Source organism: Anolis carolinensis, chromosome 4 (assembly GCF_035594765.1).
Source record: "Anolis carolinensis isolate JA03-04 chromosome 4, rAnoCar3.1.pri, whole genome shotgun sequence".
In the NCBI taxonomy this organism is placed as follows: Eukaryota; Metazoa; Chordata; class Lepidosauria; order Squamata; family Dactyloidae; genus Anolis; species Anolis carolinensis.
This window is the reverse complement of record NC_085844.1, coordinates 28,748,301-28,766,239: the sequence shown is the minus strand read 5'-3', so window position 1 is coordinate 28,766,239 and position 17,939 is coordinate 28,748,301. Positions and strand designations below refer to the sequence as shown.

General features: G+C 37.8%; 1 protein-coding gene across 2 annotated transcripts in view; it reads right to left on the bottom strand.

Moving 5' to 3' along the window:
• The window catches only part of stk3 (serine/threonine kinase 3), a 150,680-nt gene that overhangs the window by 79,521 nt on the left and 53,220 nt on the right, over nt 1–17,939 (bottom strand). For both annotated transcript variants that reach the window (XM_008108398.3, XM_003219506.4), the window contains 2 exons: nt 5,326–5,463; nt 486–611 (listed from right to left, as the gene is read on the bottom strand). In XM_008108398.3, coding sequence (XP_008106605.1) covers nt 486–611; nt 5,326–5,463 — 264 coding nt within the window. The remainder of the gene's footprint in view (nt 1–485; nt 612–5,325; nt 5,464–17,939) is intronic.

Genomic DNA, 17,939 nt, shown 5'->3' with positions numbered 1-17,939 from the left:
CATCTGAACAGAGAGGATAGGATTTTTCTTGAATGTAAAGGACAGCTTTGAGATTTGGCTTATAAACTGTATACATGAAGACATCCCCTGGATATATCCATATACTTTGAGTAGGATTTTGGGGGACCACATAGTTTTTAAATTGTATTTTAATTGTTGTGTTTTATAACACTGATATTTAATTGGTTTTTAATTTTTATATTTATGTTTACATGTGTTGTTTTTAATTTGTATCATGTCATGTTTGCTGTTAAGTGCCTTGAGTCATAATATTGGGAGAAAGGCAGGATAAAATAATGTAAAATAACCAATGCAAAATAAAAATAGGCTCCTTCTAAACCACTTCTAACTAACTCCTTTTAACATTAGGTATTTTGTATAGACAAATATGAATTTCAGAAAGGATGAGGTGTAGGCACTGACAACTCTCTTGATCATGTCAACTCACTTAAACTTTTGTAATTGTCAAAATTATTCCAACATACCGAGTTTTCATCCTCTTCTTCAAGTTCCCTCTGCTGCTCTTCATGTCTTTTGGCCTTAATTTCCATTGCTTCAGTAATCAGATCTCTTAGTATTGAGACTGGTTTGGCATTCTTAATAAAAGGATGCTAGAAAATGAACCCATGCAGTTAAATAAAACAAAATCTACAGACAACCTGTACATATATTATGAGCACAAATAACACATTCAAACAACATGTCAATCAACTTCACTGCATGAAGCAGCATTTCCCTTTGGACAACAATTAAATCTAGAATAAGGAAATATACAATCTCTTTAACTGATTTGCAATGAAATAGGATTTTCCTTTTTGTTTAAGTAAATAGTAACCATGAGAGGAATCTTACTAAAAATGCAACAGGATAATAGTTGAAGATGTAATTGCCCAAAGGAAATGTAAATTAGGTGATAAATAAGCAAAGCAAAGATAGCCTGACATGAGTAAACAAACTTTTTAATGAATTCAGTTACACCATGTAATTCTTCTAAACAAGCTGACAATGCGGATTAGCACTCTTGAGCACAGCAGTCACTATACCTTCAACAAACCTGTATATTTGACATGACTTGAATCAATGGCAAATTAAGCCCCAATAAAAAGCTTTGAAATGGGCAGGTGACACTTATTTAAATACTAGCTTGGGTACCCAGCAGTGCTCGGTTTATTTGAAAAAGGGATTGTTTGTTGAGGTAATATCATGTAGTTAATTAGTAACAGTATTTATTAGAAAAAAGCCAGTCTTTGATTTTGTTTGTTATGAATATTCCCATTAGAAAATACATAATAATGTGGGTGAACTACAATTCCCAGAATCGTGGGTCAATCCTCCGCAAACTAGGCCTGTATGAACATTTGGCCATGTTGGGTCTGTGTGCCAAATATGGTCCAGACCCAGATCTGAAGTTGCCTGGGACCATCCTGCTTCTAAGATGCCATAATTATCCAGTTTCTGGATAACAAAAAAATATGATGGATTCTAAAAAGAGTCTCATTATTCTTTTAAGGATGGAACCAATATTGCATTTTGTTGGGCTTTTCCGTCGGGAGATAACAAACTTTTTTTTAACACTAGCTCAGGGATATATTATCTTATCAGACTTTATTGCATTTAAAGCATTAAGAAAAACCATTCATTTAATTCATGCATGGTCCCTCCAAACTGTACTTCTCTTATGCTGATACCACATTCTTCCATTCACCATCTCCAGTAGGGTTGGTGCCTCCTAGCTCAACAAGACAGATGCTGTTTTACAAAGCCTTCTCTTCCAAAGTGTGTTGGTGTCTCACCAAACATCAACTCCCAGGATTCCACAGTATTGGGCCAAGGCAGTTAAAGTGGTGTCAAATTGCATTAAATCTAAGGTATTGGTGCACCCATGTTTCTTAAAAATGTTTTTTATTTAATTGTGGTACTTTTAATATAATCTGTTTAACTATATTTTAGTATGATTATTATTTCGTGTCAAAAGCATTGGTACAGCAAATACATTTCAAATAATGGAAATAAAATAAAAGGAAAAGAAATCACAAGCAACTAAATAGTTTTGGACCAAAAGCGGGCAACAGCAACCGCATTGTCTGTAGCTTTAAACAACTCCTCCTCCGTACATGAGGCAGGGCATTGTGGGCAAGCATACATGTGCTGAGTTGTTTGTTCAGCTCCACAGTCACACAAGGTGGAGGATTCCTCCAGGTAGTGCCACCTTGCCAAGTTGTCTTTAGATCTGCCCACTCCACTTCTGAGTCTGTTCAGGGACTTCCAAGTTGCCCATTCCTGGTTTGCCCCTGGAGGAAGACCCTCTTGGGGGGCCATCCAGTTAGAATTGCCAGGTTTAGCTGCCCAGAGGGACACCCTTGCTGTTGCTGGAGGAACATCAAGAGGAGTGGTGGTTCTCATGAAGCCCTTCCTTGATTTGAGTCTGGTGGGAGGAGGGTGATGGTCATGCAGTGGGTGGCTTTCACAATGTTCGACCTTTTTTCTCTCACCGTTAGCAGCAACTTCCCGTCGCACGTCAGGAGGGGCAATGCCAGCTAACTTGTAGAGTTTATCAACAGGTGTAGGTTTAAGGCATCCTGTGATGATTCTGCATGTTTCATTCAGTGCTATGTCCACCTGCTTTGCATGGGCAGACTTGTGCCAAACAGGACAGGCATACTCTGCAGTTGAGAAAGACAAGGCCAGGGCTGATGTTCTTACTACTTGTGGGTCTGCACCCCATTCGCTGCCAGTCAGTTTCCGCAGGATGTTATTGCGTGCAGCTACTTTGTGCTTGGTGTTCATGCAGTTTCCTATATGTTAGTGTTCGGTCTAAGGTGACACCAAGGTATTTAGGATGGAAACAGTGTTCGAGCTCTTGGCCTTCCCAAGTAACTTTCAGTTTCCTGTTGGCTTCGCGGTTACGTGGAAAGCACACACTTGTGTCTTGGCAGGGTTAGGCTTCAGGTGGTTCTCTTTGTAGTAGCTGGAGAGATCTTTCAAGGCATTGGTGAGTTGCTTTTCAACTGTTTCAAAATCTTTTGCTTGTGTTGTAAGGCCAAGGTCATCAGCATATATAAAGCTCTTTGTGAGTGGTGGTAATGGCTGATCGTTCGTGAAGATGTTAAATAAGGTTGGTGCAAGAACGCTGCCTTGGGGTAAACCATTCTTTTGCCTCCTCCATCTGCTTTTCTGGCCCTGAAACTCCACATAGAAGCTGCAGTTTTCTAAGAGGGTCTGGACAGTTTTTGTGAAGTCAAAGTCCCGGGTGATATGGTAGACTTTATGCAGCATTTTTCTATGTTGCACCGTGTCATATGCTGCCGTAAGGTCCACAAAAACTGTTCCCGTAATGCAGCCTTTTTCATAGGCTTCCTCGATATGTTCAGTCAGATGAAGAATTTGACCTGTACAGTTTTTCCCTGGTCTGAAACCTGCTTGTTGTGCAATAAGCTTGGGTTCGATAACAGGTCCTAGTCGATTTAATAGCATCCTCTCATAGACTTTATATAGATGACATAAGAGGGAGATTGGTCGATAGTTCCTGGCATTGGAGGTATCTTTACCAGGTTTTAAGATGGCAATAATCTTAGTTTTCCTCCATGCTCTGGGAATCTGTTTGTGTGCCAGGCATTGATTGTAGAATTTCAAAAGCCAGTTTTCAGCTTTGGCCCCCAAGTGCTTGATTTGCTTCATCATCAGGTCATCTAGGCCAGGTGCTTTACCAGTCTTACATCGCTTGATGGCTTCTCTGAGTTCTTTCAGGTTTAGAGGAGAAGACAACTGGTGGGTTTCAAGTTCTGGCACCCTGTTGATTTTCATCTTTATTCTGCTGCAGTTGGTTTTCCCATTCTGAATTAGCTGGTGAGCTATCTGATCTGGTGTCACGTTCGCGTGTCCAGGGTTGACCAGAGGGTCACTATCCAAGCGTCTCAGCAATTGCCAGGCTTTTCGGCTACTCTTGGACATGTCCAGGTTCTCAAGCAGCTCTATCCAACGGTCTTTCTTAGCATTAGCTAAGGCTGTAGATAGTTTTTGGCCTGCTGCTATAGTCCCATCACTGTATGGGTTCTCTTGAAATAATCTGAGATATTCTTGTAGCTAATTTAGTGATTCTTCATTTAGGCCTGGTAGGTAGCTTGTGCGACAGCCTCTAGGGATTGAGAGCCTTGAGGATCTTTTCACAGCTTCTACGAACAGGTCATAATTTTCTATAGAAGGTTCTATATCAGAAATAGCAGCTTCCAAGGTCTCTGTAAACTTTGTCCAGTTAGCTTTATTGAAGTTATATCTTCTGCGGAATGGGACACTTTTCGGTCTTACAGCTGCGTATGCTACGCAGCATATTGGTCTGTGTTGTGTGTTAGGTATTGGGTTTAATACCCTTTTGGTGCATTGGTGGCTTATGCTTTCCTTTACAAAAATCAGATCAGGGTTATAACCACGCTTCCATCGGCCGCTATTAAATGATGGAGGTAATTTACTGTCATGAAGGAGGCTCATTCTACTATTGTCGGCCCACATTAGAACTGCTTCGCCATTTCTATCATCTTCGTCATAGCCCCAGACACAGCTGTGGCTATTGAAATCTCCCACAACAAAATGGGCTTCATGATTGTGGCAACTGGTTGGGGATGTAAAATAGAAATCAGCCCCAGGTGGTTTATAGAGTGATGATACGGTGCAACTATCAAGTTCCACAGATAAGATTTCAATGTTGTTCACTTCTGTGAGGGAAGTTGCAGAGATTGCTACACCAGATCGTACAAAAATGGCACTGCCATATTGTCTGTGAGGTCGTTCCACTGCCAGCTGCATTCCAAGAATTTTTGGTCTTCTCATTGTAATGTCTCTGTGTGTTTCCTGTATGCATAGGATGTCACATGAGATGTCCTCAGACATTTTGGCTAAATTTGGATGAATTTTAGTATGATAACTTCATGAGTTCTTAAGCAGGTCTGATTTTTAATAATTTTGTAAGTGGCCTTCACTCCCAGGTGCAGGCTGGTTAGCAGCCAGCTGCAACAAATCACTCTGACCAAGAGGTCATGAGTTCGAGGCCAGCCCATGCCTGCATCTGTCTCTGTCTCTGTTCTATGTTATGGCATTGAATGTTTGCCTTATATGTGTGCAATGTGATCCGTCATGAGTCCCCTTCGGGGTGAGAAGGGCGGAATATAAATACTGTAAATAAATAATAAATAAATAAATATCAGGAGAACAGGGTATAAATAAAATGATAAACATAAATCACAGCATCTTTATTCCTTTCTACCAACAGAGCACAAATGTAAGCTTCATCCTGAGCTACATGTTCTTGAATAAAACCAACTGATAACTGACCTGCAAAAGTTGTGTTGCAGTAGCTCTCTGCTCAGGATTCTTCACCAAACATTTTTTCACAAAATCAGTAAATTCGTCAGACCAAAGCTCTGGTTTTCGGAATGTTGGAGGGGGATTTGTAGGAATCATAAAAATAGCCTTTTTAAAAAAGAGAAAGATAAAGTCAATGAAATTTTCAATTTTACTGCAGCAAATTAATGGTAATTTTTTCTTCTTTATTTTCAAGTTGAATTTTTTTTTTAAAAAAAGATTATCTGTTCTAGACTTTCCACCAGCATCAAATCCATCTGCTACCGTTAAAATGTACTTTATTTAATTTGTGCCTCATTGTGCACATCATTTTTACAGTTCCTATATCATTGCCATTTATCTATTACTGCCAATTAGTCTCAAGAGACCACTCTTGATTTCACAATTTCCTATCTAAGACAAGTGAAAGCACTCTCTTGCTATGTACATAAGAATTCATCAGACCAAAGTGTGTGTCAAATTTCCCTTTTATACAACTCCGTGAATTGGGTAATGAACTCTGTAATGCTTCTGAGCACTTACCTATTATTACATAAGGCATATTAATTGAGTTTTCAGAATCTACTAACATAATGCAAACATTTACACCATAAAAACAAACAAACATTGACAGGTTAATTGGAACCGACAAGAATAGCTAACATATTAAGTAGAATCAAGTGACAGAAGGTGTTCTCTCCCTTAGAATAGTTCTTCATAGGATTCCTTCCAATGTCAAATAAAAAAGCAATATAAGACTTTTCCCCCCTGCTAAACTGAGCATCACAGAAACAGGAGCAATGCCACAGCATAGTTTCTTCTGAAGTGGTCCAGAGCATTTCAAATTGCTCCAAATATATGAAAAAGAAGTCCTTTGCAGCAGTTCTCACAATCAATTATTAATGTGAAGAAAGTTGCAGAGATGGTGATTTGATTGACATTTAAATTGCAGAGTGTATATTGTTCCTCAATGCAAAAACAAAGCAAAATCCATCATGTTCTAGGTTAACCCATCAGAAATAAAGGTTTTAGCCCAAGTCTTCATTAAAAGTGCTGTTGATGGAAGGAGTCTGCAATGTGCATTCAAAAATGCCACATACAAATGTATAAGTAAAAATGATACATACAACCAGCATTCTCAAATGGACTTCAGCATAGTGTTTGACAGCTTTAAAAATATCTCTCAGAAACTGTTAAAATTGTGATTTTTCAAAATGAAAAATCAGTCATCACTGTTTCATAGGTAAGAATCTCATATCTAAGTCGCTTCTTAGACTACAACTTCCAGAATTCCCCAAATGGGATAGTCTCTTGCTATACTGGCTACAGGATTCTAGGCATTGTTGTCCTAAAAGTATAAAAGTATATTTTCCAAGCACTACATACCATATTCTTCTGCAAACTGGGTTTAAATAGTATAAACTATCATTGACTGTAAAGAAAACTGGCAACCAACCAAGTTGTTCATCTGCTGTAGCAACATTAATACCAAACCTATTTTCTATGTGTTTAAGAAGGATATTCTGATTTAAGAATATCATCTTCTAAGTCTTATAGTTTTCATATTGACATTGATTGTAAGAAATTTTACAGTGTCATTAACAAAGAGTGAGCTGAAACTCTATATACAATACAGTGCTCCCTCAATTATCACAGGGGTTAGGTTCCAGGACCACCCGCAATAAGTAAAAATCTGTGAAGTAGGGACACCATATTTATTTTAATATTTATACATTATTTTAGTAGTTATACACTATTTTAAGTCTTTATCAACCAATCGTGTGTTGATAAATCGCCTCCTTCTCCTCCCGTTGCTGCTTGGGCTCCTTTTCTCTCCCTTCGGCTTCTCCTTTCCCTCTTCCTTAGGCTGTAAATTGTAATTTTTATGATTTATAATAGCCTTTTAGAATTTATTGAAAAACCGCGAAACAGCGAATCCACAAAAAGTGAACTGCGAAGTAGTGAAGGAACACTGTAATAATTAACAGGATAATGTTGCAAGCCCTTCAGTTTTATTTCACTTTTACAAGGCTGTTTGGGAATCAGCACCATAGCAGCTCAGGACTATAATAAAAACTGTTTACTTGTGGCCAAACAACTGGCCATGTGATGCAAAATATACATTTGTTACAGTTAAATGTTTAATACACATGATTCAATTTATAACAGAAAACAAACAACGTACAAGGTCTGCATTAGGAAGGGAAAAACAAGATAAAAATAAATTGCACTGCTAACCTGCTAGTCCTGTGAAAAACATGATAAAAGGCACATCCTACAGACTGCAGTGAATACCCATTAGGTAATTCTTAATAGCTTTATATATGGTAGGCAAATGGCAAGTGGCTTCACCAGATAAGATGAAGAAGAGAATAAGGGAACAAGACTTCCCTCTTTCCTCAATTCCTCATGGATCTCTGCCTTTTGGTTAAATACAGCTGAAACGTATGGGTTTAAGACGGGTTTAAGGTAATATTATGACAGAGCACACAGGCCTGCTGGTGTATACTGTACGGGTTATGTTACACAAATAGTTCCAGTTTTTCTAGGTTAGCGAAGAGAAGACAACACCAGCACTACCGTAGAAGGCAACTGTCTGACAGGAGTCCTCATTTTCTCCAGTGCATGGCTTCAGAGGGTTCCTCAGAGTTAAGTGGCTACTTGAGGTATGGCCTGGACAATTGCTTGGGCTGTAGACAAGGAAAATGTACAAGCAGCCCCTCCCAGAGTAACTTTGTTTTGACACACCCACTTAGCCCGCCCGCCCCCCCCAAAGACCCCACGCATTAACACAATGGAGACTTGAAGCTTTCTTCTTCTTAATAGTTCTTGACCATCATAACTGCTTTAAGTATTTCCACAAAGAATATGAACTGAGTACACAGATCAACAAGCTTCACTCAAAATCCAGATTCTGACATACTGCTAATAATAACTGTAGCAGAATTACCATCCTCTCATCTTTTCACTAATGAATAGTTTTAGGAGCTAATTACTTCAATAGAAGCAATTTAACTCTAGAAAGCATTAAAATTATAAAAGCTCTTGCTGACACAACAGGCTTCCATTTTCACAGAGGATAGAACATGTTCCCTGTGAAATAAGAGAAAATGCAATTTTTAAAAAAACCTGGAAAACACCCGTCTGGAAGTTGGCCCCAGAGTTGCCCTCAAATCCCTCAAATGACGATATTAATCAAATCACAAAAGTTAAATTTGCACATATGGAGGACAACTATACTGCCTATATGATCATATGTTCTGAAATAATCCAAACAGTGATATTGGGGAAAGACAGTGATGCAAAGCAAAAATGGCATGTAAGATCTTCTACAATCACATTGAGTTAGTTGCATAGATTCTGGGATGTGCTCATTCTTCTGTACTCTAAATACCAAAAGCAACCTTAAAATGTAAGTTAAGAGTAACAGAAAACAGATTTTCTATAGAAGAGTAGCTTTTAAGAAGGGAACCTGAAAAAAATGAACAAGATAGAGGAAATGCTGAAAATATCAGAAAATATCACCAACATGGTGTCAAAGCTTTTCTGTTTAAACTTTTTCTGCAAATCTCCATGAACTTTTTCTTTTATAACTTGCAGCAGTATTGTGCTATCCATAATGTACATCCATAAACTGCATGCACTCTTAATATTATGACCTTTGAATGTTATCTAATGCAAAGTCTGAGGTACTTAGGCTGGTGCAGTAATAAGTGACACAGAAGGAAGAAAAGATAAGAGACAATTGTCACATGTTTAAGAGCAAAGATGGGTTACCAATGATAAGCATCTTATCTACAGCTACAAGATTATTTGGCAGTTCTGTACACATATTGTGATAGCACATCAAGAAGTCAAGTACATAAAGCTGACTACCTTAAAAACTTTTCAAACACAATATCTTCAAAGAAACTCAATATGAAGACTGTTTGTTATGCATTGAGCCTCTTTAGAATCAGGTTGCACCCAAACTACTTATGATGGTGTTTTCTGGCTATTGCATTATTACATCCCTTCCAGATATGTATATCACTTTCTTTTATGAATCCGCTACAAGCCGGTGAAGTCTGATGGTTATGTTTCACTGGTTGTCTCTGTTCTGGCCTCACTCTATGAAACTATCCTGGAGAAGCTGGCCTTCTAATTATCCTTTAACTTCATCCAGACCTTGGAAACATTACGTTTTTACACTGCTACATACTGAATCTCCAAGCATGGCTATTAGTCATAATCACTGGGTGATTCTAGAAGCTGGTGACGACAATAGAGTCACTGGCCTACATTCTGTAGGCCAGTTATTCTATTGTCATCACCATTTTTCTCCTCTATGGCTTCTTATAACTTTGCACTGAAGAAACCTTGTATGATGCATTTTGAGTCTGGGTCCACTTTTTCTATGTTATTGTGTGTGTATGTGCCTTCAAGTCTATGGCAATTCCATGAATTTCATAAGGTTTAAATATGCAGAGAATACTCAGAGCTGATTTTTCCAGTTCTTTCCACTGAAGCATAGTCTGCAGCATCTGGTGTTCACTGGTGGTTTACAATCTATGTAGTAACCAGGGCTGACCCTGCTTTGTTTCCAAGGTCAGAGGGGATCTGATATCTTTCTAGGTAGTATGCACTTAAAATATGTATCCAAAGGCTATGATTCTTTATTTTTAAAAATATGGGTGTCGTTTTCATGAATGCAAAGAGAAATTTAAAAACCATAAGTAAATATTCCCAAATGTCATTTTTAGTGCTGATACAAGCTATATTTCTTTGAAATTTTTATATTTGCCACATTCCTTAATATAAATTAAAACTGTAAATACTGAAGAATGAACCTATTTTATCTTCCTCTTTTTTATTGTTTGCCTGCTGTGAATTCCTTATCACCGCAAATCTCCAGATGCTCACATACTACTTAACATGCACCAGTGTTTTAACATAATATGAATTTCAGGGTCTAAAGCCAGCCAGTTTTTTAAAAACAGACAAGACAATAATTCTTCCTATGTCTCATGAAAGAAAGGATAGTGTTAACAAGGAAATACAATAAAAACAAAAAGCCAAGAGTACATCACAATCAATAAATACAACGTGAGTCATTAAAACATATTTAGCCCTACACGTAAAAAGTACTGTAATGCAAGTTTGGGGAAATATTTTTGAGGAAGGTCAGGCTGATAGTGTCTTGGCATAAATTTCTTGTATCCATGGATAATCCCACTTCATCCAAACAGAAATGAGGAATCAAAAATTCCAGAAGTTATCTACTTTTCCTACCTGGATCCAAACCCCTTGCATAGCTGTCAGACTGGACTTTACTTGACCCTGTGATCACCTCACTTACACATCACTCCTGAAGGATATCTTCCTAAGAACTGACCTCTTGCAGGAGCAACAATCTTGCAAACATTTGCCACACCAAACCTACACTTCCTCGATCACCATGAGACTTGACAAAGGCATTTTTTAAAAAAGAAATGTATTAAAGTTGTTAAAATCTAAATACATTATTAAAGTAATCCTACGCTGATCTGATACAATCAAATACCAAGATAAGGCACCACTTTTGTAAGATGTTTGGTGGAAGAAAGGGTTTGAAGGATTATCTAAAACCCATCACTTTTGCAGTCAATATAGAAAGTAAAGGTCAAAACACTACAAATACATTATTTTGTTGTAATCCTTATTTTTATAAGCTGTCTTGAGTCCCACTTTTGGGTAAAATATGAGATATAATAAGATGGTGATGATAATGAAAGTGTCATGAACTGAAGATGGAAGACTGGGGCTGCATAAGGTCATAAATTTCTGAGAAACGAAATTCAAATCAGTTTCATTCACAGTTGCTCCTTATACAAGTATTATGTTAACATACAGCAGAGTCTTGCTTATCCAACATAATCAGGCCGACAAAACGTTGGATAAGCAAAAATGTTGGATAATAAGGAGGGATTAAGGAGATAATCCCTCCTTGCAGGCCGGACGCTGAGCCCAATGGGAAAAGTCTGCGCCGGCCGCGTCTTGCCCCTCCTGGAGGGCACCTCAAGCCCAGACAGGCCCGCTGCGCATCGCTGCCTAGAGAAACAGCTGTTTCTCTAGGCAGCAACATGCAGTGGGCCTCTCCGTGCGCTGGGCGCTCTCTGGGAGGGGGGAGATACGGCTGGTGCAGGCCGGATGCTGTGCCCGACGGGAAAAGTCTGCGCCATCCATGTCTCATCCTTCCTGGCGCGCAGAAAGGCCCTGTGGATCTGGGTGGGAGACAGACTGCATTGGATAATACAGAACGTTGCATGAGCGAAGGTTGGATAAGCAAGACTCTACTGTACTTGGTATATGATGTCACAAAGCAGAAGTTGACTACTTTTAAAATGTCCATGTCTCACAGAAGCTTAGTATTTCACGTAACCTTTTAGTCTGAGAGTCATTTTCCGAACAACAAAATACCCAAAATGCAAACTTCATATTTTTATGCGTACATAGCAGGTAAAATAGATGACTAAACCTGTTTTATATCTTCATGTTTTATTTATCAAATAGGGAAGTTTTCCCAACTTTCTCCTTTCCTGTGTGAGCCCCAAACTATGTGATATTTTGTTTGTGTTACAATTATACTAATTGAATGCAGGTCATTTGCTTTTTATTGAATCCAGATGACATTTAGTAAACTAAACATGGAACAATTAGCTTTGAAAAAGTAAAGATTCTGATTGCCATTGGGTAAGTCCTGCAGTGGCTAGAGAACACCACTGCACTGGTTAACACCAAAGCAGAAGAGTTAAAAACAACTAATATTTCTGCATTGTTTTTCTTTCTCGTGTTTAAACTTAATTGACAGGCAAGACAGCAGCTATATACAACATTTTTTCTGCAGCTTAGAAATGGATTGTTGTTACCTATGGGACAAAAATAATACAATTTGCACTTCTAATTAAATGTTAAGTAGCTACTGAATGTTCAAGCCTATTGCTCTGAAATCCTTCTGACAGAAGAGAAAAAGCATAGAGGTGCAGCTTCAGTGATCACTATGAACTGAAATCTGTCTTTCTTCAATATCATTGGTATTTTCGGTTTGATTCAAAACACTATCATATTAACCAAGCAATCTGTTTTACTGACATCCCTGAATTCCACAAATTTGACATAGTGGTCAAATGTATAGCCTTAAATAAAATTGTGCCAAAGTTCCAGTATCTTTCCAAGACATCACTCAATGATATAACAAACCAACACACTGTCACTTTATAACTTAACATAACCACTTCAAATGCTGTTTGCAGTTTGCTTGTCTTTAAATTTCTTTACATTCAATTTGGATTATACATCTAATGCTCTCTTGTAGAAGAATGAGTGTGGATTTTTCACAGCATTGCTTTCTTTTCAAATTCATGAGTACAGCTTCAGAGATAAATAAAAACTGGACAAAGTGCTAGGGCAAGTCTTCTTCATCTAGTACTAGTCCTCCAATAAAATATACACTTTCACACAGCTGCTATAAGCTAAAAAGAAATATATCTTAAGATTTTATCCGGGTTTGATCACTATTTACTCTGTGGTTTGACAGATGCCTTCAACTATGTTTCACCTTTGCAATTCACAAGAGAAACAGTTTCAGGGGAGTAGATGCCTTAGTCTTTTGCAGAAAGCACAACAAAAAGATGAATATTTATAATGCTATAAGCTTTTGTGAAAATAGATTCCAGTCCATGAAAATGTACATTATCATGGTTTCAACCAATCTTTTGAAATAAAAGTTGAAAGCTGAATATTGTTTGACTATTCAATTCAGTCATCACTCCCCAATTATACTCTAATAGTCTTATAACATTCCCAGCATTTGGCTTGCAACATTTATACAACTCCTACCAAATTCTGATATCTCTAGGGAATGAATTTCAAAGTTTGAAAGCAGCTATCAAGAAAATTAGCCGGTACCCTTGTTCCCACCAAACAAGGCTTGAGAAGGTAGTAGGGCAGAGAGACGGGGCTGTCTAGATCTTAAAAGGCTCACAGTGAGAGATGATGTTTTTCAAATAGCTTGGACACAAATTGTGTGCAACTACATAGGTCATCACCAACACTGTGAATTGTGCCTGGAAACAGATTGGCAGCCAGTAGAGTTGTTGTAACAAAGGAATTGTGTGTTCCATGTAGCAATCCTCTATTAACTACCTGGATGCTGTTCTTTGGACCAAGTGAGGTTTTCTGAGGACTTTTCAAAGGCAATCGCACACAGAGTGCATTAAAGTAACCTAAACCAAGGCATGTGTTACTGGGGCCAGATAAGACTCCTCCATGAAAGGGCGCAGTTAGCACACTAGCTTTAACTGTGCATTCCTGATCATCGCTGAAACCTGGGACTCCCTTCTCGAGGTTGAACCTGGAGTAAGTCAAACTGTGAACCTGTGCTTTCAGACGGAGTGCCTTCTAACACAGGCTTAATCCCTTTTCCGAGATCTGTCTTTCAACTAACTAGGAGCACCTCTGTCTTCTCCAAGTTAAGCTTCAGTTAGGTTTGATGTCAAGCATCAGTTTAGCACAAAAACAGCTTCCTTAAAATTAGGTGGAAAGGAGTAATAGAGATGGGTCTATCATCAACAACTAGATTGGGCCATACTGTAAAGACAGGTTAATCACACAAATACACATCTCTTTGCTGCATCTGTAAATATACACCAGTTGAACCATTTGGGGTGGTGAAGTATCTAACTCAGGCACCTTCCGCTCTGAATCTGATCAAGAAAAGTTAGCAGACCACTGCAATGTGTTTGACAATAATTTCACAGACAAAATCTCTCAGATATGATTGGACTTAAATCCCACTTTTAGCAGAAAGTGAAAACAGGATATCTAGCAACTTTGTGAGTAGAACTATATTAGCGAGTACTGCTACTAGGAAGAGTAAAGAGGCAACTTGATGCCTTTACTTCTTAGGTGGTCATCCGGGGAGAAGAAGTTATTAGACCCACAAATGTGATGGGACTACTATGTGCTTTTTTAATAGGTGTATTAAGACTGAATCCTATACAACAGATGTGCCTGTTTCATAGATATGTTAAATTGCATTGTCTGTTTCATAGATGCATTAAAACTGATGTTCACAGATATTGAACCAAGGTGCCTTTTCACTGATTTTTAAAAGTACTGTCCTCCTTTAGTATAAGTATTAAACCAGAGTACCTCTCCTACTAGGTTACCCTTTTACTAGATGCATTAAAGCGAGATTCCTTTCTGTGCCTTTTCAATCAATATGTCATGTGTGTGTCTCTTAAACAATGCTGTGCATTTTAACTGGTGCTATATGTCCATCTGTTGTTGTTCCCCGCCTCAATCCATAGGAAGAGATGGATAAGAAATATTTTATTTTTTTCAGCTATGAGGATTTAGTGGTGTACCTCCTTATCTCTATTTTGTGTAGCTATGCTATGAAACAGAATTCAAACATTCACATTTAATATTTCTCTGACTTTTACCAAGGTAAGTATTTTTTAAACTCTTGACTTCTAAAATACAGAGCCCAAAATACATCAGCAATGGCAAATAATAGATTTCTTATGACAATCCATCATATTTTTATTATTAATTGCATTAATGAAATATCAAGTATGTCCCTTCTCTTTCAAGAACATGTAACAATATAGTACAAATAAAAAAAATTCAAAAAAATGTATTGGAGAAACATTCCATAGTAAAAAGGAGAAAAGGAGAAAATTAAGCCTAAGATTTCCAGCAGTTAAAAATTGTAATATATTCAGTTTCTGAAATTTAATTATTTCACTCATGCAATCATCCTATTGCTATCCAATACATTAAACTCTGTCCTCCTCAGGAATCAAAATTTCTTCACTTTGACAGAAATTATTTTTAGAAAGAATGTTAAAACACAAGTTTTGCTGAAACAATTGGAAATATCAGGGAGATTTCAAATTCTATAATTTGGCCAAGAGCAAAACCTCTAGGAGGGCTTATTGTACAGCACAATAACAGCAGGCAATTTTTACCAGATCAGAAATGTCCTGAAATTGGGATAAAGTAAACAGGAATACTGTATGTGTGTGTGTGTCCATGACTACTAATCACAGTGCCTTGTATACTATTCAGGTTCAAAGAAAATATGCTTCTGAATTGTTCTTGATCCTAGAAATTGTCTTCATGACCTGCCTGTGAGTTTCTGTGACACAGGTGGCAGGCCACTGCAGGGAACAATTTACACAAGATGAAACTTTTGTTATTGCTTTGACTGGTTGATTGTTTTGCTCTTTTTTTCTTTTTTTTCTAATTGTATTCATAGAATCATAGAGTTGGAAGAGACCCCAAGGATCACCCAGTCTACCCCCTTGCCATGTGGAAACACACAATCAAAGCACCCCCCAACTGATGGCCACCCAGCCTATGCTTAAAAACCTGCAGAGAAGAAGGCTCCACCACATTTCAAGGCAGCATATTCCACTGCTGAATAGCTCTTAGCATCCTAATGTTTAGATGGAATCATTTATCCTGCAATTTGAATCCACTGCTCCATATTCTAGTCTCCAGAGCAGCAAAAACAAGCTTGTCTATTTGTTTGTATTCTTTATTGTTATAAGATACATTGTTCTGATTTTCCAAAGCTTTTATTAGATTGTGTAAAACCAAAACAATAGAAGTTTAGCTATGAAAAATCAGGAAGGAATTAGAGAAAATACTATAAAGTCTAAAATGATATCCCCATAATTACTTAATAGATTCAAGAAACTTAGAATGGCAAGGATTCATTTGGAAAATAATGTCTTGATCAGATGTGGAAAATAAAGGGGGGGACAATTTCTCCCACCACCAAATTTCCAACAATTTATGTTGACCGTACAGCATTTTAAAGAATAACTTGAAACATTTTGGATCAGAGATATACTACACGTAACCCTCCAGTATACCATTGCTGAATTGGAATTCTACCTGATGAGAACTGCAATACAAAATTTGGAATTGTGGTCCAATAATTTTAAATATACGAAAAGCAAGGACCTGGCCATAGAGAATGCTGGACTTTTACATGAAAAGTGTATGAGAGGGGAAAGCAAAACTGCAGGAAAAAAACAGATTCTGGGTTATACTGACGCCATCCACAATAGGAGATCATGGCATAATATAACACAGAGAAAAAGGATAGAGTGAGAGAGGGAGAGCCACCAACCACATGCATTTTTGGAAGAAATACTCAGGATGTACTTAAATGGGTCAGTAAAATTATATTAAATTAGAAGTTAAGAAAACTACATTTAATCTTAATGCTAAATTCAAGAAGCACTCACTTTACAATTCTGCTGGTTGGATTTCAGTACTCTGCCATTTGGACTTAATAACATCTTATAAATGATCCTCAAAAAAAGGAAGGAAAGGCTATCTTTGGTTGACTGTCATTGGAATGGTTATTTTAAACCGAAGCAATCACACAATTCTTTCAAACTCTGATCACATTACCAATACTTCATCAAAAACATATGTTAGCAGCACAATTTGGCTAGAATTATTGAACAACTTTTATTTCACTTTCATAACAAATTAGGCAATGCATAGTTGATGCATCTGAGAAAAGTTACAGAATCACAGCCCTTAAGGCAAAGCACTGGGTGTCATAATCTAAACCATTTCTGGCCTAAATTCAAAGGCAAAGTAAGTCAGCATATTACTTTGTACACCAAATTATTGTTTATTGATTATCATCTTTATTTGATAATCTCCAATAGGAAACTATAAACTGCCATCAAAGCATTAAACACTTACAGGAATCCTGAAGATCCAATGAGGCTCATAAAAGGAGGGAAAAAACTATATACAGTAGAGTCTCACTTATCCAAGCCTCGCTTATCCAACATTCTGGATTATCCAACGCATTTTGTAGTCATAAGGATATAATAATAATAATAATAATAATAATAATAATAATAATAATAATAACCAAGAGCACCTAACCCATTAGCATTATGGAGAATCAAACCCAAATGAAGTCTATACTGGCTCGGTCGTCGCCCAGGATAAAAAGGACCGCGGTGGATGCTGCTGATTCTGGACATCCATCGACAAGTGGGCTACGGAATCATCAAAACCCAAATGAACAGTCACAGAAGCGGCAAAAATATACAATGCCAGAAAACCGCACAATTATGAAATGCTACTACAAATCTGAACCTCAAAGGCGTGGCTACCAAAAAAGGATGCATCAGCTATGGAAACAAGAGTACCCTGACTCACAGATAACAGAACCCCGACTGGCTGACCAACGAAGATTCATAATCAGAAACAAAGTGTTCAGTGAAGTTGAACTCGAAGAAATCCAGAAAATTTGCAAAGTAGATTACCATCAGACCACAGCACAGACAGCAGCAGAGACTCCAGCAACACTTGGAATGGTGGAACAGATTGAACCAGAAGAAAGTGTGGCGCTTTTGCAAGAATTTGAGGAACCAGCACTTGAAACATCTGTTGAACCACCAGGAACCTTGACAGCAAGACAACAAGAGCTCAAGGATAAGATCATGGCTCATGCTGCAGCAAATGCAATAAGACAGCGGCTCCCAACTCTAAAAACAGTGCCCAAGAGACACCTGGCGCCTCTCATGAAAGATGTGAATGCA